The 26,358-nt window shown below is 45.6% G+C and overlaps 1 protein-coding gene across 1 annotated transcript in view; it reads right to left on the bottom strand.

The window, feature by feature from the left end:
* Positions 1-22,675, bottom strand: part of MAP4 (microtubule associated protein 4) — a 133,878-nt gene extending 111,203 nt beyond the window's left edge. The window contains exons 1-2 of the mRNA XM_086614822.1: positions 22,652-22,675; positions 842-1,098 (exon numbers count right to left, since the gene is read on the bottom strand). Coding sequence (XP_086470948.1) covers positions 842-1,079 — 238 coding nt within the window. The 5' untranslated portion in view covers positions 1,080-1,098; positions 22,652-22,675. The remainder of the gene's footprint in view (positions 1-841; positions 1,099-22,651) is intronic.
* Between the last annotated feature and the right edge of the window lie 3,683 nt (positions 22,676-26,358).

Below are 26,358 nucleotides of genomic sequence, written 5' to 3'. Positions count from 1 at the left end.
AACCCCTCCTTTTTCCATGTAGTTTCTGATAAAATTATTAACACTAATAAATATCAGTAAGCGATCCCAACAAGCAGAGACACCACCTCACCTTACCATGTATGCACATAACCAGGATGGATATGCAGCAAGGAACCAAAATAAACACATCCTTGGATGAGTGGAGAAACAAAGCTGTTAAACACTCGAGCCTGAAGCTCGCAGCGTGGACCTCGTGAAGATGCTGACCTGCAGACCCCCTCGAGCCTTGGAACAGGCTGCCCAGGGCAGTGGTGGAGTCACCATCCCTGGAGGGATTGAAGCGATGTAGATGTGGTGCTGAGGGACGTGGTTTCATGGTGGACTTGGTAGTTGCAAGTTAACGGTTGGACTCGATCCTTAAGGTCTCTTCCAACCCCAATGACTCTACGATTCTATGAAAAGCGTCATCGATCCTTACACCTTAGCCCTTACCCAGAGTGGTGGCTATCAAACCTTGCGCAGTTCTAACGTTTTGAGGTGGAAAGCACTACGTATGGTAAGTGTGGCAGTCCCATGCTTTGCACGGTGCTTTCCCTGAGAAGCCCAAGGCAGCCCACAAAATATTCCTATAAATCAGAGCCCCTTCTGTGGCCTAGTAACGACAGCTGATTTTACAGGCTGAAGAACTGAACAGAAGGCAGAGCAGAGAAGCAAGAGACAGAATTTGATCTCCACCTTTGCTCTCAAAATACATTGCTCACACTAAACCCAGCAACATACAAACGCCCTGTTTCAGCAGGCCTGGCAAAACCACAGTAAGTGAAAGTGTTCTGTGGCGTTAAGTGACACGGCTTTTTGGTCTTGTGCTTTAGACACTTACGTTCCACCTGAACACCGTCTGCATGGGGTTTGCTTTTTGGTTCCTGGCTCCCAGCTTTCGCGTCGTCATCATCCAGCAGAGGAACATAGTCTGTTTTATCTACTGTTTCTCCAACCACATCATCGAATTTCTCTGCTTCCAGAGTGGCAATGAAGTCCCTTTTCACTTCTTCCTCAATCTCGGGAGTCGGCTCTGTCAGAGCATCCGCAAGACTGAGGTTGTGATCCAAGTCAGCCATCCTTTAGCACCTCTGCAACCTGAAAGGTGATGTGGGGAAGAAAAACAAACAAAAAAAAGAAACAAACATTTTAATAAGAGACCTTTTTACTCAGAGTTTGATGTTGACAACTGTACACCTCCTATGCCGTAACACAGTAAGAAACATCCGCTTTAGCACTCGGTAATTCCCAGATGTTCACAAAACCCCCACACCAGCACAGAAACAAATAAACAGCTACACCACCTAAAGCAGGTTTTACCACATGAACATTACATTTCATACGAACCTTAAAAAAAAAAAAAAAAAAGACAACAAATGCCAGTAGCTGGCCAGCACAAACACCATCTCACACTGGTTTCTGCCCTGCCCCAGATCTGAGTTAATTACACATCCTCAGCAGCACAATCACAAGCGATGTGAGCGAATTTAGTCCTTGGGATGGACTCCACCCAGCCTCCCCTGTGGAGATTAGGGTTTGCATAATCTCTGGTGTGTGCTTCAGTGATGCTTCTGAGCCCTTTCATAGGGTCCTGGAGCACGTTTGTGTCCTCAGCCAACCTCGCTAATACCAGCAAACCTGCTCCGGCCCTGGGATTTGTGCTGCATGGTGAAGTTGAATAATTCTTGCATGACAAAAATCTAGTAAATTACACACATACACATTACATACAGAGCCATAAATTGGAAACTTGGAGCAGAAAGAATCACCATCAATCTTTTCCTCCCCGATTTGTATCTCAGCAGTCCATGTAACTTCCCAGCCCTGAAGAGAAAACGTACCTGAACGATTCACCCGTTTCGCAGCTAAAGGCTTCAGGCTGGCACAACAAATACAGCCGTAAACAATTATTTATTTTTTCACATTTCGTCCTTTTGACATTATTATTAGAAACACCAGCCAGCAAATACCGATGTGAACCTACAGAAAGCTGTCTGAGGGAGCAAACCCCACCACGCCTGATGGACAAAAGGCACATTTCAAACGTTCAGAGCAGTACTAGTGCTGTCAGAGCAGCAGAGACACCAACGGCTCTACTCACACACTGCAGCCATTTGCAGAGATTGCCTGGTACAAACTGTAAAAACCAAAACCATAAAGGGCCACCAGTATCTAAACTGGCACGCTTACAGCTCCTGCTACGGCAGCTCAGCCTCCTTTAGTTTTGCTCTGTGTTGGGAAGGACAAAGCAATTTGGTGCTGACCTGTGTTATGCTCACTATTAGATGCACGATCTGTGCAGAGACTCTCCATTAATGAAAGATTTACTCTATTTTAGGAGTCCAACAAGCCAATGTAGAAGTGTCTGGTTGAGAATTAGTAGAGAACAAGTACATGGAAGTGAAGTTTAGAGTTCCAACCACAAATTCATCCCAACAAAAAAGATTTGAAGCAGCTAAATCATCATTTTACAACCAATTCTCACTATATTGGACAAGAATCCCAGAACGGTTTGGGCTGGAAGGGACCTCACAGACCATCCAGTTCCAACCCCTCTGCCATGGGCAGGGACACCCTCCACTACACCAGGTTGCTCAAAACCCCATCCAACGTGGCCTGGAACACTGCCAGGGATGGGGCAGCCACAGCTTCTCTGGGCAACCTGTGCCAGTGCCTCACCACCCTCAGAGGGAAGAAGTTCTTCCTCAGATCCCATCAAAAATCTCCCCTCTTCCAGTGTAAAGCCATTTCCCCGTGTCCTGTCACCACACCCTTGTCCAAAGCCCCTCTCCAGCTTTCCTGTAGCCCCTTTAGGCACTGGAAGGTCTCCCTGGAGCCTTCTCTTCTCCAGGCTGAACAGCCCCAACTCTCTCAGCCTGTCTCCAGAGCAGAGGTGCTCCAGCCCTCCCATCATCTCCTTGGCCTCCTCTGGCCCCGCTCCAGCAGCTCCATGTCCTATGGACCACCAAGCAACAGCAGGAAAAAAACAGAAACAGAGTTGAAGATACAGAACCACGTATGTAAAGAGGCACAGACACACTCACAGGAAAACACAACGGGCATTTGTGTGTGCCAGTTAACCAAGGGCTGACCCAAGTGGCCACTGTGCAGCAGCCCAGGGTCACCGACTTACATGGTGATGGCAGAACACAGATCCTCTTGTTCCAAAAACACAAAGGCTCCTACTCCTTGAACTACAGGAAATTCTTCGTCAGCAGTGTACGGCCACGGACACATACCTAGAGGCTCGCGCCTGTGCAAGGCCATATTCCACATTCCTGACCAACAATGGTATCACACTGGTAGTGCTGTTCCTGTAATTGCATGCGGGTGCATTATGGAAACTAATTCAGTTAAATCTACTCTTTTTTTTCCCCTTTAACAATAAAAGGTCAGACTTCAAGCCAGACCACACTTCAAGCAGCAACTGCAGTTTTTGTTGGTTTAAATCAAGGCCCTGAAGAACTACCACTTAATGGAACTCCAGAGGTGAAAGGTTTGGAGCTCTCAATCCTTTGTGTGGGATCACAGCTGAATGAATTATTGCTATTAAAAAAGCCATCTTTATACTTAAGCAAAAGAGTCTTGATAAAAAAAGTTTATTTCAGACAGAGTTCTCTATTATTTTTCAAGACACACCGTCCTGCACACGACCGCCTGCATTACCCTTCACTGGGTCAGTCACTTCCAGAAGTTTTTTCTTTACATTGGCCAGTCTCTTCGAAGGCAGAAACGGGGCTCTCCAGCATTCATCTTTCCATAGAAACCTAGAACGGTTTGGGACTCTGGACCCGCTCCAGCAGCTCCACGTCCTTGTGATGTTGGGGACCCCAGAGCTGAAGGCAGCACTGCAGGGGGGTCTCCCGAGAGCAGAGCAGAGGGGCAGAATCCCCTCCCTCGCCCTGCTGCCCACGCTGCTCTGGGTGCAGCCCAGGACACGGTTGGCTTTCTGGGCTGCCAGCGCACGGTGCCGGCTCATGTTCAGCTTCTCATCAGCCAACACCCCCAAGTCCTTCTCCTCAGGGCTGCTCTCCATCCATTCTCCGCCCAGCCTGGACTTGTGCTTGTTTGCAGCCAGAGCAAGCTCATAAGCAGTATTTAGACAGTCCAGAAATTATTTAGTCCTTGTTCTGCTGAGATATTCTGTCACCTTTCCTCTAGACCTGAACATCTGCACTTCAATTAATGGAGCAAACGCCTCCGGAGCCCCGATGGCAGCAGGAGCTGCCGTGTGAGTGAGCTTAGGGAAGCGGTTAGGAATTCTTAAACCCAAATCAAGGCTAATCCCACCCAGATCATCCTGCAACACATGAATATTCAACCCCAAGCAACTGATGGATTCACACCCTGCTTTTTTTGGTCCGCATTAACGTGGTAGCACTTTATGAAATAGTTACTATGAAACAGCATTGGCAATGTCTCTATTTCAGACCTACATTGGAACTAGGACACTAAAGCAATCTAATTTCTGGGGAAAAATCATAATGAGGTTACGCAGACTTGCCAGCAGGACATTTCTTCATCTATATTTAACTTAATTGGGATATGCAGAAACTATGTATAAAAAAAAAATAAATCAGCATAACTAATGAAAGCCATTTTGCATTTTTGTAGCAAATACAGAACTGGTATCTCAGGCACGTAAAGCGCCCGGCGACTAACCGGCTGCCCTGACCCAAAGCCCCGCACCGGCGCCGGGAAGCCTTCCGCGGCCCAGGCAGGGTCAAAGGACAGCTGGAACACCGCTGGAATTGGACCAGAAGCAATTTCTCCACTTTCCATCTCTGGTGTTAGAGCCACCAAACTACACCTACTCCCAGTTCGAACCAGGGCTTAGAGAGTTAACTAAGGCAAACGGAAAATCAGTGTACTGCACAGATTCCACCCAAGGGTAGAAAACAAATCCTGAAGCATATTCATGTGTTGACCAGCTTAGCAAGACAGATGCTTCCTATCCCACTTCCATTCATATGGAATGAAGTTACCTACGCACAGGAAGCGTTCCAGAACCTTCAGCAAGAAGCACCTTAATCCCCTGTGCGTTAGGCAGCCATGCAAATCGGATATTAACAGAACACAAGGAATACAAATTCTGACATTAACTTTCAAGATGAAAGGGCAAAACTCCAGAAAGACTGAGGTTTCAGAAGGCAGCAGTTTAAAAACGTACTCAATAAATCTTCAGCTGTGAGGCAGCTGCCAAGGTCCTCTTGGTTGTTAAATAGCAGGGGGAGTAGCCACAGCGATGGTGTGACACCAACCTGCGTGACTCAAGATTTCTGTCTCTGGAAGAGCCTCGGAGGACAATCAAGTCCTCCCTGAAGAACACCAAGCTGAGCAAGTATTTTGCTCAGAGGAAAGGTGTGGAAAGGAGCAGACCGTAGCTTATCAGTCTCACAGACACAGCTGTACTACAGACAAGGAAAGAGTTTTTCTGTAGCTAGACATTCCTCAATCCATTCCAGGAAATCTTGAAATTATTCCACAGCAAATAAATCATATTCCTTTCATTCACGCTTTATTTTTTTTAAAAAAAAAAAATTGTTTAGATCTCTTTGTGTTCCAGCAACAGCTGATCTCAGTATTTGCCCCATCTGTTCTTTTTTATGCTCAGAATCTTTGTGTACCCAGTGAGTAACCTGTTTGTTTTGGTAAATAAAAATCCATCTTCTCGTTAGTTAATCAGGCAGATGAAGAATTATTTTCATGTCTTACCCATATCACAGACCCCCTTATCCTGGTGTCTTGTTCCCAAGAGCTCCTATTATTGATGCAATTCGGTCTCTCCCTTTCATGCACAAGGCTGAAGTGTGCTAACGTACGCAGAAAAAGTGATTCAGAGAGTCCCAGTCTCTCTCTGGGATCCCCAGAGATCACAAAGAAGTTGGACTGGCACTCCCTTGCAGAAGTTTTACTTTAAGTGACCTAGTGGAACAACTTTCAAGAAACATCACCTCTTCCAGTCACCCTCGGAAAGCAGACACGACACAAACAACACTTGCACAAGCCATTGCCTCTAGCTTCCCATCTAGGGAAGAGTGGAATTTATTTCCTGAACTTTGCATTTCCATTTTGTAGCTTCCTTAACTGCGCTGCTGTGTACACGCCTCTGGGCATGCACAGTCTTTGAATTTAGAGTTATGATCAGTCTGACCCAGATTTTGTGCATCTCGTCTGACGATGAAGAGCGGGGAGAGCAGGCAAGTGGGGGTAAAAAAAAAAAAATAAAAATCCTTGAAAACTTGTAAACTGTTTGAACAGAATCATACTTGGCACAAGACGCTGACTCACCTCCCTCAGATTCTTGGCAGAGGGAACAGAAGATTTTTCCCGGAGAAGCGCGCAGACGAGAGGTACCGCCGCGTGCCAGTTGTGTGAGGCAGAGCTCGGCGCCTGCCAGCCCCGCGGTGACACAGCACTGCCACCCGCTCCGGCGGCCCGCGGCGCTGCCCTCCTACAGCGGGCACTTGTCTCTGTCCTGTACCAAGCGAGCTGTTCTCAGCCCCTGCTCTGCCACTTCACACCCATTCCAACAACTGGTGGTAGTGTCTCTACTAGTAGCAACACTGTGCTACCTGAAGTAAAGTTTGAGCAATCTTTACGCCTAAGAGGTGCAAAGAAATCTGTTCACAAAATCAGCACATGTAAGGGGAAAAATAAACCAAGCAGTGATTCCCCCCTTGTTTGTTTGTTTGAAGGAGACACTCTGACACACCGATTTACGAGGAGCATGTATGTCATTTCATCAGATCCACTTGCTCCTTTAAAATTAGTTCCTAACTACATACAGAAGAAACTCCCCGACTGGAAGGAACAGGGGCAGCTCGGTCATGACTCCCATTTCTCCCGGCGTAAGTCAGCTTGCTTTTCTTAGACGAGGCTCTCACAAGCACTTAGTGGCAGCTGAGGCGTAAGAAAACAGGACAGCAGGGAGCAGACAAATGCTAAGTCATCTTCCTCCGCCGCATCCCGAAGGGAGTCTTCCACAGAAAGCACGTCTGCATCTACCTAGCTAAAGGAGAGGACACATTAACGAGTCACGTTGCTGATGCTTCTTACATTCCACGGCAGAGCACGACAAATCTATGGCCTAATTTAATTTTTTATCATTTTTTTTGGCACAGTCTGAACCAGTGGGATTAAAGGTTTTTTAATTTTTTTAAAATAAAGTTAAACAATGTAAGATATTTGCTTTGTTTTTGAGATGTTCTGAGTCACGGAAAATCATTCAAATTACTAGAGGTCTCTTCTCAGAGGCAAAGGGATGAAGGTCAAAGGACCTATAATGAAGTTTTTTGTTCAAAACTTACAAATTCATGGTCAACTCACTTGCTCAAAAAAACAACGTAACAGCCTCAAAATGAGTGTCCTGAATTATAGGCTCATGTTCAGGAATTAGTTCCCCAAACTCACAGTTAGTACAGTTACCATCCCACTGGTGGAGGGGAGATCATCCAGCCCAGATACTCCAGACCTGCTAGTCAAGCCCAAGTACCTGACGCCACAAACGTCATCACACCACGAGTTAAGCAGAAGACCATGGATACGTGTTTGACATTTTCCTATGGAAATATTTTAAATTTAGAGCAGCTCTTTACACCCGAGTGGAGTGGGCAGCTTTCTCGCCACTGCTACGGGCTGAAGGTAAAAGCAGAGAGCAGTTTCCATAGAATCCCAGAATGGTTTGGGTTGGAAGGGACCTCAAAGATGATCCAGTTCCAACCCCCTGCATGGGCAGGGACACCCTCCACTACACCAGGCTGCTCAAAGCTCCAGCCTGCCACGCCACGCGTGCTGCCAACCTCCGTGTCACACGAAGGGTCTGCTTACGTAAGGCAGCGCATAAAATATCTCATTACTAATTCCAAATGCACGTTTGGACTTTCAGCAACATCGGGATTTCAGTAAGAGTCATGTCTTCTCCTTCAGACAACACATAAATACAGTAACTATTATTCATACAGCTTAAGCAAACACCTCCCTCCTTTGAGAAGGACAAAAGAAGTGCCAAGCACAGAGAAGGCAGATTATGGGTATTTGTTGGTTTTACACCTGGATTGCTACAACAGACAAAGCACTTGTAGAGTAGTTTCCCTTCTCAGCACAAATTCTCCAACAGCTTTCTGGCTAATTTTATAGAATACATTAAGTAAGTCCCAGAACATCCATGCTGCTATAGATAACAGGTTCAAAAGTGCACAACTAAAGGGAAAAAAGTTCCTATTCTTGCCTCCTCGGACAAACACAAGGACGACGTAGGTGTTCCCACTCAGCACCACCAAGCCACGTTACATATTCTCCATCACGTAGGCAGAGTTTGGGAACCGGTGATGGACACAAGGGCAGTGGGCAAGGTGTACCTAAAAAGTCAGAGCCACTGAACCACATCCTGATAATCATAACATAGCTCCAGAGGCTTGATGCAAATCTCGGTTCACCTCCATGATCAGTGTACGGCCACACAAGAGATAACAAACACGATGTTTTAACTTCTCGCTTTAGATAGGTTTAATGAAGTTGTGATTCAGCTTGTCACAGCATTTCAGAGCTGGGGCAGAGCTTCGGCCACTATTGCTTCCTTATAACACACTTTGTGCACAGTAATTTCCTCTTCCACAGCTGAGATCTCACTACTTCCACTTATCAGGTCACTAATAACCTTTCCCTCAGCTGTTGATTCAGGCTGCTCGTCTCACTTGAGCTTTTTCTCCTATGGAAGCGGTTAAATGAGCTGGAGTGACACTGCACAGGCCCTGAAAATCCCAGAGATCCTCAAGCTTGTCTGTAGCGTGTTCAGTCGTGGGTAACTGAACTTGTGCATCAGGCAAGCAAGGAGCTACGACAGAGCCAAGCAGATAACTACACGGGTGCTCCAAGCACTGCTGGTCTGTCACTTGGGAACGGGCAGTTGGAATAAATCTCTGAGGAGGCATCAATATGAGAAAAAACACCAGATTCAGGTAAAGTCTTGGGTAGAACACACGTATACACATACTCCGGATATGGAAAAAAAGCCTAAGTCAAGAAAGGAAACAAGCCTGAGAAAGTGGAAGGGGAGAGGCTGAAGAGGAAAATGAACACAAGAGCCACAAGATGACCGAGCAGAAGCTTGACCACAGCACAGTCGTTAACCAACTTCCCGCTGAGCAATCCAGGGGCATTGATCCAAGCCGGCAGAGTTCTCTTCCAGGTGGGTTCACAAACTCTTCCAGGCAGGGGCCACAAAGACGAGCTGGGACCTGTACTACAGAATCGGGGCAATCTGAGGAGACTGCAGTGATCCTGCAGAAGATGCTCAGGGGGGTGGCAGCACCGCAGGCGGTGAGCACCACCGGCACACCAAACGGGCAGTGGTAACACTGCTGGTTGCTCGCTTTCATGGGCATGTAAACACAGAGCAAGTGTCAGAGCAGAGTGGAAACCCCCACCGCGAGGCCGATAGGCTGCGACAGGGAACGTTGTTTGAACAAAACGAGCTCTGGTGGCAAAGGTGGGGTGTTCTGTTTTGGGTTTTTCAATGCTGTACCTTAAATTTTCATAAATCATAACTTCAGAATTTCAAAGTCGACGGCTTAAAAAAAAAGTGCGGTTATTTCAATTTCATGATGCCTTGTAGGAGTCTACACGATTCTGGGTTTTATTCAGTATTTTCAAAGAGCATCCACCCATTTGTAGGGTTTCATTACTTCGGATACGAGCCGTTTCCCCGCGGTTTAAAGGAAAGCATTATTTTTGCTGTTAATTGGTACTGCAAACATACCCAGCTTCTACAACCAGACTGCATGCGAGTCTTTAATGAAGATTTCTGCTCCATAAGCTTGAAACGTTTTCATCAACTAGACTTCCCTTAAGAAAGCAATAATGAAGCCAATGAGGCTTTCACCATATTCCATTATTTAGATGGCCTGGGAACGCAGCAGCAGACAGTCTCCAGTCTTTGTGCCTCTTCAGTACTGTTAAAAAGATTCTCCCAGTTTTCTGGAGATCTGAGACAACTTCATTTCCTTCCTGCCTTTCAGACATTCATAGCTTGGAGAGCAGCCTACGCTTCACCAAATGATAAAGTCTACAAAGATAACCGGGCAGAAATGCTGAACTAGCCAGAGGAAAGCTGTAAGACAATCTCCTCCCTCCACACATGGATCTCCCACTCGCTGGCAACACAAAAACCATAATTAAATTCAGCCTACGAGCTGAGTCCAACATTTTTCAGGTTTACTAAAGCTCCATTTCAGTTTATAATCGCTCTTTTTAGATGTAGATATTCACTTCTGTTAAAATTATCTGTACTTGATTTAACAAAACAGAAACTATTTTTCTTTAAAGTAAAGGGACTTCAAAAGAAGTCATCCAGGGGAGGTGATGGCAACAAGGACAATTCAAGTCTACTTTTCTGAAGTACAGAGAGACAAATTGTGACCTCAGGAAAACCAGCATGACTTGTCCTTCTGAAGAGGATGGTGCCCAGCCTACCAAACACAGGGATCAGACATCAGCTTTCCACCTCCGTTGTGGCAGTTGTGCCTTCAACACCAGGCAGATCTGCAGAGCGAGGTCACACAATCCAGCACCACCAGGTAATGAAAAGCTTCCAAACACAACTAAAAATTTCCTTGGTGCTGGAGAGAAGGAAGGCTGTTGTAACAGCTACTAAACATGGAAATACCTTATGAAAGGACTACATAAATTTACAGCTGTAACAAACACAACAAGATTCCATGGCTGGCCCACCCCTTCCAGAGTAGAAGCTGCGTGATCCAAGGTGATGGTTTTTCAAGAAACTTTAGCCTCATGCCAGCAAGGATGGATCATTGCATCGCTCAACCCTTCCGTCTTTGCACTTGCATCTACAATAGACTCTTCAAAGGGGAATTCTCTACTGCTCATTTAAAAGGCAAGCTTTGCCCCAGCCCAAAGAAAACACTTTTACAGTGATCCCTGTCCATGAGGAAGTTGAGCCACTCTGACATTTAACTTGGCTCTAACTTAGTTTAGGAATCAATCTCATCATAGATTTCAACAAACATGGAGGTCTCTGGTGATCCAGTTCGTGACAACACAGGCCAAAGCCTCTGCTGTTTTACAAAGTGTCATTTGCTGCTTCTCATCTTGGTGTTTAATGCATCCCACTATGCATGTGCTTCCAAACGCGAGACTAGCCACCCATGCAGCTGGGCTCCTGGTGAGAGACCACCTGCAAGGGTAGGAAGTCTGCAGGTTCCATCGTGTTCAACTTACCACTCACCTCTCCAACAGAAGAAAGGCAATCCTGCCCCAGCACAGTCACCCGGAGAGGACTGACCGCATTACTCCCAGTTGTTACGATCGCTGTAGCCAGATGCGTTATTAGTAGAGGGAAATAAATAAGTACTTCCAAGATTTCCAGGAATCTCTGTATTCTAGTGGCAGGTAACATGCATATTCTATGCCTCATTATCACTACTTTCAACTAAAGTAAAAGCAGTTTAAAAATAAAAGTCTACATTCAGCACTTATGCAAAATAAAGATAATTAGCTGGAGCTAGATCTCCGTCAAAGATCAAGGCAGAAGGAATACCCAAATGAAAGAGCACCAGTAAGAATTCCTGTGTGCACGTGCCTAAATATATACGCACACACGTGTACAGGTGTCTGTACATATGACATTCTTTAATGACAGAGTACGGAGACGTCGGAGGCATCGATGAGAACATGCCGTGACTGACTTCAGCTGTCTTCATCTTTGATTTTAATAAAGAGAGAATTTCTCACTTGGCAATACCTGACCATCAGGAATCTCCTGGGTCACCTCTTATGGTGGTGATGTGAGGAAAAAAGAAAATCATACATCAATCAATCATCTTCCATATAACCAACACTATTGGTACAGTTACTTTGGACTTTAGAGTTCAAGAGCTGCAGGCTGCTCTGAGAGGTGGTGGATTCTCCATTCTTGGAGATGTTGAACACCCAACAGCACACAGTTCTGGGCAACCTGTTCCAGGTCACCCTGCTTTAAGCAGAGCAGGGTTGGACTGGATCACCTCCAGAGGCCCCTGCCAACCTCTGCCATTCCGCGATTCTGATATTCTTTGAAGACCACTGTTCATGTTTTTGAAACCAATGACCAAAAGCTTATGAACAGAACAGGATGTATCCTGACGTACTTCCATTTTGCATCTTGAAGGCAAGCCTTAAAACCGAACCAAAACAACCCTCCCAGCCTCCCTGGCCACTCACACGGTTTTGGAAAGGATCCATTTCTGTCTTAGGCTCTGAGAGCATAAAGAAGTGTGGAGAGTGCACACTTCAGGAAGCGTGGATAAGGAATTCCATTCGTGCAGTGGCTTTTGCTAAGAATGGAAATGAGACAAGGCTACATAAAAAAAAAATGAGGAATAATTCCAGAATTTTTATCTCACCAATACACAATGGCCAATCTTGTTCATTCAAGTTTTCAGGTAACTCTCTTGCTCTTAAATTAAGAACTGAAATTACTTTGGGTGCCATGAAGCTATCTCCAGGAGTCCCGACTAGTCCTGCAGTGGACAGGCAGCCCCCGATTCTGCTTACTAATGCACAAAGGTCTTCCTCCTGCTGCTTCAAAAGACTCACAAGTTATTACTTGCCTGCAACTGCTTCAGTTTTTCTATGGTGCAAGGCCAGAAGTCAGTACTGTGGGAAAAGCTTGACTTGCAAAACTATGAAGACTGCCAGAATCAACCTGGAAGGTCAGCTCCAAACCCAAGATTTTCATGTATATAGACAAGAAAGATGTTAAGTTTCTCACTACTCCTCACCTTCTTCTTGCATGGAAAGGTATATAAAAATGCAGCTTTAAAGATAAAAGCAAATATTATCTTGAAAAGCTTTCACGTGTTGTCACTACTCGTAAGATTATCTGGGCTTTTGTTGGCCCAGAGTCACCGTGACCAACTGATGGTTGGTCACGCAGCTAGGAGCTGCTGATCCGAGGAGAGAGCTCCCTACCCAGAGCACCACACTTCCAAACCTCACAGTAACGTGCAGCCACAGGCCAGGATGCAGCAAGTAAACTCCTGCTTCACAAAACCAGAGGGATAAAATTGCAACGTGCAATACCTCTCCATCAGTTGGGAATAGCTGACCTGTTATTAGTCACATACGGCAAGAACGTTGCCCTGCTGCACCTTCCCATAATGGCACCACAACAGGTAGACAGCGTATCAACAGCAGCTACAGACGTGTAATACCTCAGAACTCTCAGAGCACTCTGGATAAATATATTTCATTTATTTATTATCCAACTCTAGCTTGGAATACTAGACTTCTTCCCTTAAGGTTTTGTGGGTGACATAAGATCATATCCACTAACTTGGAACATTGATTTTTATGAACGTAAGTAAAGATGACTGCATCATGTTTTATTTATGCATTCATGTATTTCCCTTTCGAGAACTTGTTCCCAAAGTATTCCTTTAAGGAAGACATGAGAGGTCATGAAACAGGTCCAGTTACTGCCCTGAAAGTGCTCAGAGTTGCTGATGAAGCCAAGAAGGCTGGACTTACCTGTTGCTGTTCCAGCTCCCTAAGATAACATCATAGGATTCGAGGATCATCACATTCTGAAGCGCTACGTCTCTGGAACACAGCATTTACCTGGCACAGACTGGCCCTGGCTTCTTCCAAAGATCTCAGTATGAAGGCCAGTGTGCACGGCCGGTTGCACTGCACAGTGAGACTAGATGCCAACTCAGATTTCAGAGTCTCAATTGCTGGTTTCCATCATTTTCATTCCCTTTTGGCCTTAATTCAGGTCCTTCCTCTGCTCAGGGTGAGAAGACACTTTTTGCAGAACTTGTTGTCTTTTCTATAGAGAAGTAACGACATGCAATGGCTCCAGGAGAAGATGGCATGGGAGCTCCAGGTATAAAGCCTACACAACACACTATCGGTGCGCTTAACAGCTGAGCAAAGCCAAGACAGCAACTTTTTTTGCTATCTGGCTTTGAAGAGCCTAATTCTGGCCATAGAACTCAGAGACAGAAAACTCCAGACACCCAGGAGAGTAACTCTACCACGTCCCTGGGAATTACACTTAAATTGCTTTGAATTTGACTAAAAGTCTGAAGTCAACTCCAACTTCCCCATGGTCCACAGCTCCCTTTGGCAGCAAAGGCCCTGAGCCACCTGATGAACCACTTCAAGCGACAGCAGATCCAGTACAGACGGAGCTGACCAGTGTGACCAAAACAGAGGGAACAGCGGTGAACCAAAGGTAAAATTGTTCACACTTCCCTTCTGTCCAAGTCACAGGTGAACCCTAGAGAAGGACAACAAAAGGAAGGAAGCCCACCTGAACCAGTCCTGAGTGTCTGGAGAAGCTTACTTGGAACCAAAGAAAGGTCTTTGAGCAGGTAAGGATGGTGGGAAGGGGGCCCACGCAGGAGGAGGGCCCTACATCATTCTAGCCAGAACTGGACAAAGAGCAGAGCCAGGAGGCTTTAGGAGTGTCAGGCTGAGAAGAGGAAGAGTAATACAACTGCAGAGAATCTCCCCAGCAGACCACTTCCAACCCTGACTTCACTTCACTTGCATCCATTCCCCAAAAAAATACGGGGCACGTATTCGTGCCTGCAAAGAGCGTTTTACGATTGTTAATTATGCTCAAGCACACTGCGATGAGATAAGAGAACATCAACCTCCTGAAGATTCCCTCCCTTTGGGCAATTTCCCTGCCATTAACCACTCAGCAAGATGGGGTAAGACTGTCAAAGTCGGATTGCTACATTCCGAGTTGTACAGTTTCCAAGCCGATAAAAAGTCACATTAATAAACTTGCCTTAAGTTACAGCAGGATAGATGCTCTGCCAGAGCAGCTTCACCCGGAGTACAAGAATAACTTTCCTATAAGCCCCAGCGGGGATTAGGGACTCTAGAAGGTGGGGATTAATGGTCTTGGCTGGCCTTCAAAAAAGCCACATGGAAGATGAGTTCATAGATAATAACTGTGAGGGACTTTCAAGCGCCTAGCTCTGCAGAGCTCTACCAGCACTGAAATAAGAGACCTGCAAAAGACTGGTATGTCGTCTCCAAAAACCCATAAATGCTTATCTAAGGAAAATAAAGGAGTCTGCCCACCTTCTGCACAGACTTGTAAGTTTTAGCTTTAAAATGACCTATTCCTTAACAACTTTAAAAAAAAAAAAGAAACTCCCCAGAGTCCTCCTCGTCTGCTGGTTTTCAAGCTGGATTTTCTGTGCGGCACACCAGGAGAGGCAGCGCCAAAAAAGGAGAGTTTCATTAATCATGGGGAGAAGAGTCTCCTCTTTTCACTTGGCACAGGACAGAGGGAAAGACGGTCCAAGTGGGGGCAGGGTATGAAAACTCTGGCTGTTAGCAAAGCACTTACTTTCCATGGTGCATATTGACTGCTAAGCCACAAACCAAACAGGCAGGGCGAGCAGCTGCTCCTGCTCCGTCAGCTGCTTTCCTTTAATAGCACATGCATCAGTAAGGAAGGCAGCTCCTGCCTCCCCAGGAGCAAAACCCAGAAGATAATGGCTTTCTGGCTTTTGCTGGAGTCCCTTCTCTTGGGAGCGAGGACAGTAGATCACTCAGTAATTCTCAGTTTTATTAGGTATTCTGTACCTCCTCATTCTTCTTCCTGCAAGATATCTCACTGCCATGGCCTGGAAAAGATGACTAATGAGTAGGCAAAAAGGAAGAAATTTCACTACAAAAGTTCACCTCAGCCACTTAGTCCTCATGTCAGCTCCTCTAAAGTCATCCTGCTCCACCTTTGCCTTCTATATGCGGCTCCCAGAGTTACGGATCTGGTGCTTCCGTGAGAATTCCAGCTTGCATTTCTAAGATGATTCCTTTTTAATTGCTTGTGGAGAAAAACATACAATATGAACACTGGATCCTACAAATGAGGAGATGAGAAAGAGCTCACCAGTTTTGCTGTGAGAAAAAGGATTTTTCAGAGATTCAGCCCAGCTTAATTACAGTTTAATACCACTGCACAGGCCCTCGATACCTCTGTGAACTCATAACATTTTGCCTTATGTATCTATATGCACTCAGAGGGCAGGAGGGAAAGTAAGACTGTAGAGGACAGATTCTGAAATTAAGTTAATCAAAAAAAGCTCTCATTGGAGAGTAAAATAAGTAGCCATTAAATGGCATTTGATGTGTCCCATCCTTATCATATCTCGTGCATACATCAAGAAGTTCAGTGTAGGAAGCCCTGAAAATTCTGAGTTTAACTTTCTGTAGGACAGCAGAAACAATTCGAGCCTGTAGAAAGGGTCTGGCAGAAAGAGGCAAGACTTACACTCAGCGACTCTGCTCTCTTATTTCACAAGGGTTATCAGGAAGGAGAAATCAAGTCACAAAGGGCACTGGAAACATCTTCTCAAGTTGAGCTCCTGGAGAACAGCTTTGTGGCTTCTCCTCCTCCGGTACGCATGCTGCTGCCCACAAGAAAGGCTGGATGCCATCTGCTGCAAGCAAACTGACTCCAGAGAAAGTGCCCCAAGACCAACACCTTAGCCAGGGTTGCTCGAAAAGCAAGATAAAATTAGAGCAAGGAGCAGAAACCATCACAGGTTACAGAGAGGAGCAGCTACAGGAGATACAGCCATGAAAACAGCAGCAGCTCATTTGGCAACCGGGTGTGCGGAGTCACTGCTTCCAGGAACTAAGTTTACGTACGAGCTTTACTCCTTTACCTGCACAGAATAATTCTAGTTGCTTTAGTGACTAGAGTAGGTGCTTTACTTTTAATTAAAATAAGCAGCTCTCTTGGCAACGTAATTACAGAGCGTGAGAACCTGTCCATCAGGACGCAGAACTGGAAGCTTCTAAACGAGAAAGTTCTAGTTAACTATTTTCATCAACGACAGCTCATCACCAGCTTGATGTTTCAGAGCCAGATGAGTGGAACAGCAAACCTGCCAACGCTTTTTCAAGTAGATTTGCAAAGAGCAAACAATACTTTAAAGCTTTCCACTACTGGAAGGTCAACAAACTTTGAAAGAATGAAACAAACCACATTTCCATACTAAGAAACGAGTTTTAGCTATTTGCCAACTCTGCAAGACCTTCGCTAAAGCAAGTAAGTTCACTGATGGGCTCATCAGTTGCCTTGGAGAATCATGCCCTCCCCTCGGGCTTGTGAGAACTGACAGATGTGCCCCGAAAGGAACCTGGAAATAGAACAGACACATCTGAACTAGTGGGGGGGCATGAGGTTGCCGTGTGAAAACCACAACAAACCATCATGGAAGCAGACGTTTCAAAAGGAGAAGCGAACGCTCTGTTAGTGCCCAGCCACGGTTTCAGAGCATCTGCCAGAGCAGAACTCTGCTGCAGTTTACAGCGAACATGCCCACGTACCAAGCGTTAGCAGCTCCATTTGCTTCACAGGTGTTAGATTGTCAGGCCAGGAACCAAATTCAGTCCCTGGAATTTCATGAAGGCCACTCAGGTGCTCAGAAAGTCATGGAGAAATGAAGTCCTTAGACCCACTGAAGGTGAGAGCAGAGCGTACCTAGAGGACCCCGAGCCGTGGAGCTTGCTCCTTCTCTCTCTGTTAAGAACAGCTTTGGGATATCCAAGTCTGTCTCTACTGCTTGGGAAAGGCCTGGCTCTTTGCACCGCGTTTTGCAATTCAATGCATGGATTTTGCTAATCTTGGAGCAACTCCACAATAGATATAATGGAGATTAAACATATTCCGTGTTACTAGGAATTACTTCTAAGTAGGGATATTTGTGCCTACACACAAACAAAAAAAAAACCAGAAGTCCTTTTAAAACAAGGTAGAAGCGTATAGCTTTACAAATGCTGAATGCCCTTGGGCATCTCTGCAAGCAGAACTGAAGTCTTTGGCTACAGAAGCTCATGAAAGGATTTGCCAGAAGCCTGGGAAGTAAATATTGCCTACCTGTGACCCAAGAGAAAGGAACTCCTATTCGGTAATGTAACAGCTTCAAAACAAAGAAAGGTAGAACAATAATTTAGCTTCAGAATCTACGTGAAGCAGGGAAAGGTTGGGTGAGTCACCACAAGACTCCCGGAGAGCAGAACACATGTTTTTCTGAGGGACCACAAGCCACGTTCACACACTCCATTAGCAGCGTTAACGCACCGCAGGCCGGCCGAGCGGAGCCCTTCTCCCCCAGCAAGGGAATTACTTGCACGATAACATTATCTCAGCATCCATTACTGCTTGTGCTGGAACACAGGCCACGTGCAGGCCCATGTGAGGCAACACTACCAGACGCCTCCGCCAGTTCCAGTACCTCCCGTGCTACCAAGGGGGGAAATAGAAAAAAAAAATACAGATACAGAGAAGTGCTCAAAAATCTCCTCAATAGCACATTAATAGGTATTTAAGCTGTACGCAAAGGCCCTCGATGAAACACTGTTAGACTGGAAGTTCTCCTATGGAGACAGGCTGAGAGAGTTGGGGCTGTTCAGCCTGGAGAAGAGAAGGCTCCGGGGAGACCTTCCAGCACCTTCCAGTACCCAAAGGGGCTATAGGAAAGTTGGAGAGGAGCTTTGGACACAAGTGTGTAGTGACAGGACACGGGGCGATGGCTTTGAACTGAAAGAGGGGAGATTTCGATGGGATCTGAGGGAGAAATTCTTCCCTCTGAGGGTGGTGAGGCACTGGCACAGGTTGCCCAGAGAAGCTGTGGCTGCCCCATCCCTGGCAGTGTTCAAGGCCAGGTTGGATGGGGCTTTGGGCAACCTGGTGTAGCGGAGGGCGTCCCTGCCCATTGCAGGGGGGTTGGAACTGGACGATCTTTGAGGTGCCTTCCAACCCAAACCAGTCTGTGATTCTATGTCCATGTCTCCTTCATAAGGGTATTTATCAGATCCTTGAATTATGAAAACAGTGCATTCTGGAAGCACTCTGTCATCCCAACTGACAAACTCAACAGCAAGGAAAGCTAAAGGTTACATGCCAGACCCTTCTGCTTCCTCTGGACTTACAGCTTATCCCTTCCAGTCAGACAGGGATGCCAGCCCGGCCCCTAAGCTGCCGCTGTTATTCCCTACCAGCACGCCATTTTAATGCTCTCAAAGCAGGGAAACACTCCTGCTCTCACGTGATGTTTATTCTTAGAGAGGATCCCGGGGATTTTTATTTAGCTAAGTTCAGCTCAGTCATGCAGCTGGCCCAGTGCCGTAAGAGCATCACAGAACTCCTCAGTTCTGAAAAGGGAGCGGCATTCGTGCGGTAGAGACATATTAATCGCGTTAAAAGCGACAGGTTATGCAAGACATGGGGAATTGAAGATAAACAACTCGCCCCAGAAAGTTGTTCCTGCCACACAAAGCTCATGACAGACTTTGTAAAAAAAGCCCATGACAACCTACAGCCTGAGGTCTGTAGAACCGCTGAAGCCAGCTCCTCCCCAGCTGGTCAAAAGAACAAATTCTACCATTTTGAGCCTTTCCATTACCTTGAGCTGGTCTTAATGACAAAATTCCTGCCCGAGTAAGAAAGAGACCTACATTAGCTACTAGTGACCCAACTACAAGAAGCAGAACCACATTTAGGAAGCAATTCTCAAAAATAACAGCAAACTGAAGTCTGGGAGAAATACACTCAAGTCAGTGAAGGCATTGCCCCAATTTTTTGCAGATTTTCTTCTAAGAAATGTGTTCAAACGTTGCAAGCAGATGAAGGCAGGCTTAATTCAACTAGAAAGGTGCCTGTGGGGCTTATCTGCTTAAAGGTTTAGGTAAAGTGGAGAAAACCAAGATGTCCTGTTAGCCAATGCTTGCATGAGGCTGGAGCACGGGAAAGCGCTGAAAGGAGCTATAGCGAGAGCCCTCATGTTAGTTCTCAGTCTCAAGGAACATATATGAGAGTAATTGTTTCTCTTCGCTCACACCCCTTGGTTTTTGAGGTCTGATGGAGCGGCACCAGGGGGAAGAACACTCATTTCTGAAACGAATTAATGCAGAAGAATAGTTTCCACCTTTCAAAATGTATGCAGGAAGCCCACAGAGGAGGAAGGGAGTAGCTCCTGCAGTTCAACCACTATTGTATTTATATTTCCGTCCTCTCGATAACAAATACATTCAACAACAGCTGAAAAACAAGGCATTGGTCAGCAAACAGAAGCTGAGCTTTCGTGAAAGAAAGAGCAATAAAAGAAATGTCAGGTGTCCCCTGTGAGCTTCTTCAGAGAATGATTCACCTCCTCACTGCAGGTACGGCTGCAGTATCCACTGTCACAGTACCGTGCCCTCTGACACAGGCAGCTTCCCTTCCACACAGGGAAAGATAAGGGACCAAATAAATGATTCTGCAGTGTAGAACTGATCAAAAAAACCACCTTCTTCTTTTAAATTTGAATTAAAATAAAGGGTTTTGCTCACAGCACTTCAAGGAAGTAAAACCATATGTGATTAAGTAACACATTAGCATCACCTTCTCCCCACAGGTTCTGTTCCTTCAAGGGCTAAACCTTCCCACTTCTGTTCTCAGCACTCGCAGCCTGGAAGGGAAGGTCAGCACCTACTTCCTCAACCCCCTTTTCCAAGGGTGGCTGGTAACGCCCATCTATTTCTGAGCGACAATCCGAGACGAACAGGTTACTGGTTTGTAAAGAACCCGAGATATTCCTCAGTCAGGTCACCTAACAAGAACCAACCAGCTGGTGCCAGACTCACACAAACACTTCCTCCTTCCCGCCCGCTCTCCCAGGCTCCTCCAAAGGATGTTGGGGAGGAAGCTGCCTTTATTCATCTCGGCAGTCAATGAGCATGGATTAAATGTTCCCGGATAAATTACTTCAGGAAGCATTTTTAGCTGCTGAATACAGTCTGTGGGAAACACCTGTTTGGTTTCCATGTCCTGAAACTGCAGAACAACAAATGTTGAGAGGTACAACTACACACATCTCTGGGACTCCAGGAGGCAGTTTACACTGCAGCTCTCATTTTTGTACAATGGAGAAAACAGAGGAGGAAAATTGTAAAACAGCAAACACCCTCTTGGACAATTTAGGAGTTAACAACACGACCAAGTAAATTGAAGTCTGAGATCAATTCCAGACATCCAAAGAGTCTGGAAGAAATAGGACCACATTGGTCAAAGCTAAGTGAAGTGGAAAGGGGGGAGGGGGGAAAAACAAAATTCAAGACTGGAACATGCAGGAAGGGCAATGTAGTGCTCTGACACTCCTGTGGCATCTTCTCTGTTCAGCTGCGCTCACCCCCTGCAGAAGGTGACAGTCCACCTCCCGTGACCTCTTCAGCTCCATCGAGGCCACGGTGAAAAGCACGTACAGCGTTCTGGGCACCTCCCCTCCCGCCCCCTCCCTCCATCCCACCCAGAGGGAGATAAGCCATCTTTTTTGGCTTTTAGAGAAGGACTTAAGATGGTTTGGCAGGCAGCCACAGCACACAGCATAAACAACTCGTGGTGTTGCTGCCCCAAACCCAGCCCGATTCCAGCCACATCGTGAATGGATACACAGGAGCATCGGCATTTGCACTTACGATGTTGTCATCTCTACGCCTGTCATCTAAGGAGACTACATAAGGAGTTTTAGGAACAATTTTATCCCATACCCATAAGGAAGTTTTGGGAGACACACGAAGCTACTGTCACTTCAAGACAGTTTTGGTATATCACAGTAGATTCAATTGGTGATGTTAAAACAAGCTGGAGTTGATCTGCATCCATCTGACTCCCCTGCATTCCTTACAGCCAAGCATCATCGGATGGTACCAGCAGGCTGACATCAACAGCTTAGTCATTTCTGTGCAAGTCTGTGCCCTGTGTTTCATTGGTTTACATTCTAGACTGCCTTAAGGTTAGGGCAGAAGGAAATACCAATTAGTGGTGTAAATAGGCTGATCCTGCTCCCAGGACTTGAAGAAATAGGCAGCATTTTAGAACAGTCACGCTAATCAAACTGCAACGTAGAAGACAGCTGAGTCCCTCAGTCCATACAAATATCATGAAGAACTTGTAATTCCTTCACTAAAACATTTCTGTGAGCACCCGCACCTCAGATAGCCTCACCTGATGACAGACCCCAGTGAAAGTGTCGCTTTATGGTGCCTTCCACAAAGGCAGGCTAGAATGAGAAACTCGGATGATCTACTGCTCCAAATTCCTAACAAATCGTACTTATTTTTTCTTAGCCTAGTTTGCCCATTTTAATCTTTTGCAGCCCACTTACTCTGATCAAAAGATTTGGGTGACCAAGCTAAACAAGACATCTGCCCTTTGCAGCAGAAAAAGCAAGAAAGAGGGTCCAGCTGGCCAGAAGGGACCTTCCAAGTCAGACACCAGCCCTGCTTTCTCCAACAGCAGCCGGGGAGCGTTGGGACCTTTAACAAATACCCAAAACAGAAAAGAACTGAAAGGTAAGTGCATTTCAGACCTGTTCATTCTGCAGAAGCTCCAGTGGCAGAACTCTCCGTATAATGCCTTTTAAAGACACGCAGACTCCCCGAGTCCCTTTGACACTCCACTTGGAGCCAGGCGTGCCTGCTCTGCCAAGCTTTGTTACCAAAATTCTGACGGAGACTTTGGCATTTCAGGACTCTAGATGGTAGCTGCGTTCTCCAGTTTTAGTGTGTACACACAGCTGTATCAAATCTTTGCTTTTCATTAAAGATTTGGTGTTGTCATTAGAAAAGGAGCTCATACCTCAAAAGCAAGTGTTCCCTTTAGCAGGTCCTGCAGTCCTCAGAAGCTGCTTGTCTGCAAAACACAACACATGCACAATTAGGAGGGAGCCACACAATTACGGAGTACCTGGATACAAGCTTATTAGGGATGGCCAGGAGATGATTTATGTCACTCAAAATAAACTACATCTTGAGAAATTTTGCTACAGTCATCCAGGCAGCTTTCTGTAACGTTTGTCCCTCGACAGGAATACCTCGTAGCTATTACCGTTTCACATCAACACCTGCTCAAGCTGTTAAGGCTATCCCATGAAAACTGTGAGCAACTTCCCCCTCATCGAGCATCTTAATAGCTATTTACAGCCACACCATTCAAGCTGAAGCAATCCAGGACAATTCCGACATCCCTCCACGCAGGATTTCAGGTGTCCATACAACGGCTGAAGAGCTCCCGCAGTCCCTGGCAGGTACACACCTGCCACAGCCACGTTTCAGTCACAAATTGATTTTTATTTGACTGAGATGAACGAAAGCTAGAGAGGCACTGAAACATCTGGGGCCTGATTTATGGGCTGTTATTATGTAAAGTCACTGCCCAAGGCACTCCAAAGGCTTTCGTGCAGCAGAACCGTCACGTTTTAACCCGAGACAAGTGAGAAAGCAAAGATGAAGCTTTTTTCATGCAATAAAGCCTATACCACTCCACGTCCTTTTCTGTATTTCGAAATTTCAGAGTGGAATGTCTCGCAATGTTGTTAATACATTCACAAATCAAAACCTATGGCTATTGCCACACATTTCACTCAGCTAGAAAAGCATATGCTGTGTTCTTTTAAGGATTACAGTAGTGATACTCGGATCAATATTTTAAGGGGATCCAGATTTAAAAAAAAATAAATAAATTAGGAGCTGTATTTCAGCTGCACACAGCAGGCTATTCTCTGCACATTTTCCATTATTTCAGTGAAGCTATACCCACCAGCTTTACCAGGGAACCATCTCCTCATCTACTGAGCGTTGTGTCCCAAATTTTTCTATACAATATTTTACACTTCATTCATTATTGTTTCTTTACTGTAAAACAAGCGTATCTAAAAAAAAAAAAAACCACTACTATCAAAATTACATTCCTTATACTCTCCATGCAGTGCTCCGCAGAAAGGAATAGAAACTAAGCCACACGGACTCAGTTAAGTATTTCAACCCACATGGAGAAACAGTCAACTTGTTCCTCACCATAGCAAGCAATCCAGCCAGTCTCACCACAAATACCATCCCAGTACCAGCTTATTAACGCAAAGTCTTACAGAAACGCCAATACGCTTGTTCCTCTCCCTGCAGAAGCACATTTCACATTACATGCCCCATCCCTGGCAGTGTTCCAGGCCAGGCTGGATGGGGCTTTGGGCAACCTGGTGTAGTGGAGGGTGTCCCTGCCCATGGCAGGGGGGTTGGAACTGGACAATCTCTGAGGTCCCTTCCAATCCAAACCATTCTGGGATTCTGTGATTCCATGGAAGTAAAATATCAGATCTTTCAGTTAAATGAGAAAACAGCCCCGTGAAAAGAGTATCATTTCTGGTCTAATAAGTGGTAAAGCATCAGGAGTGATAAGAACCCTCTGCAAGAGCCCTGTTCCCTCCAGAAGCAGTGGAAAGGAGCGTTAAGTTAATTATAGAACGGAGAAATATCTTGTGTATGATTCAGATACATGAGTGTTATGGATGAGCTCTTGTTGTGTGGCATCCCTAATGCCCCCTTCCCAACAGCAGGAACCTCTGCTAACACACCATAAACACATCGTTATTCGCAGTTTAGCCACCCTGTGATCAATGGGGCATCAGGGTCCTTCTCCCCAGCTGCTTCCACCTGATGAGCACCCACATCACACCCAAAGGCAACAGCCCCACGCTCAGCTCCGGTAAGGTTCATCCCACATCTGTTGCTGTGACCCACCGGGTTATTATTACACTCTCACACATGACATTCCAATCTCTTTGTGTTGAAAACACTAAACTTGACCTTATTTGTTAAGGTAAAAAAAAAAAAAAGAAGCCCTATCTTTTGTGGCAGAGCACTCAAGAAAATGCAAAGCACCAGCTCCTTGGATAGTGTTGGGCATTGCTGTTCCGTCTTAAATTGGGTAGCGCTGCATCAACCACGGTTCTGATAACAGGGACATAAAATCTTCCACAGTTTCTTGGTCTGGGAAAAAAAAAAAACACACTTCTTCCTTTGGTAAATCTGCATCTCTAGTTGCTCTTACAAAAAAACCTGTAGGAAAGAACTCCTGTACTACCAAGGTGGTCTTAACTACCCACAGTTGTAAAGATTGCCTTTTTTCTTAAGCATGGCGTGTTCTTGACTGACAAGCAGAAATGCTAAATCATCTTTCTTACCCCACATTGACAGATTTGCTAAAATTGCAGAGGTAGCTGCAAGGATTTTTTTTTTTTTTTTTTATGTGCTAGGTGTTAGCAATAGTCTAAGACAGACTTCACCTTGTCCCCTCACGGAATAAATTGAGGAAGACTTTGACCACTTGTAGAAGTGTTGGTCAGTAACTACTGACTCACGTGTTCCATTATTAGCCATAAACGTTTCCCAGTTTGGAGAAACATTTCTGAGAACTATTTTCACGTTACGCAGTATCTGCCTATACGTTACAACCCTGATGCCAAGTTTGCAACTTCATTTCTTCCCAACACAATTTTTATGCCAGTGATCCTGAAAAGCAACACAAGAGAGGGAAAGCAGTTTGATAGCATTTACATCCCCCACCACGCCCACTCTTTAGTTTTATCTTGCCTACACTATCAGAAAACAGGTCATGCCTGGTATGCATACTGTCCCATCATGTTTGCTCTCCCTATAATATCCAGTTTCACGTCCTGCACCAGTAGTTCTTGTTCCTCAGGTCTCCTGGTTCCCAAGCTCCTTGCGCTTTTATTATTAAACATCACAACGGCTTCTCTAACTTCATCCACTTTTCTACACAGATGGTCTTTTTTTTTCCCCCCGCACCAGCTGAATTGCCTGTGTCCCATTAATGACCAGACCACTTTCTGCTCACCACCCAGTCTCATACCTTCTGTTTCTCTCTCACCTGAGAGTTCATCAAATCCACCCCATCCAAAATACAACAGTTATTCTGAGGAGTCCCAAAAGCACATACATGTTTCATGGCAAGCATTAATAATTCATTTCTGCTTTTTACAATTTTGAAGGTTCTCACTACTTTAAGTGGTAACTACTTGTCTCTACCAGTTTCCAGTGGCAGCCCTTTCGAGGACGGAGTAAACTACCATCTCTCCTTGGTCCATTGAGAAAAGCATACAACCGACCTTGGTAAACTGCCCAAAAAAAGATGCAAGAGAGTAGCACGGAAGTGATTCCTCTACATTCACCTCGCAGTCACCATGACTAGACAGTCTCTAGTCCCCAAAATTTAGTACTTTGTGTCTGAGCAGAGCTTGTCTCAATCTGCATGTACGTTGCTGTTCTGCCAAAGACACCAGAGCACACCTCCAGTTACGCTCAGGATTACCACTCCCACCCCAGCTAAACGGAATGTACTTCAGCGCAAGAGTTCATAACACAGAAGGTGCCATTCCCCAGATGAGATGCCTTCACAGGCTCCCTTGATTTCTCCAAACAAGCAACAATTTGTTTTCTCATCCCCAGTTTGTAAGTGACTGTTTCCCATATCCTGGGAGAGAAAGCCAC

The sequence above is a fragment of the Tauraco erythrolophus genome, chromosome 7 (assembly GCF_009769465.1).
Source record: "Tauraco erythrolophus isolate bTauEry1 chromosome 7, bTauEry1.pri, whole genome shotgun sequence".
Lineage (NCBI taxonomy): Eukaryota > Metazoa > Chordata > Aves > Musophagiformes > Musophagidae > Tauraco > Tauraco erythrolophus.
The sequence above is the reverse complement of the archived record's forward strand: the minus strand, read 5'-3'. Positions and strand labels throughout refer to the sequence as shown.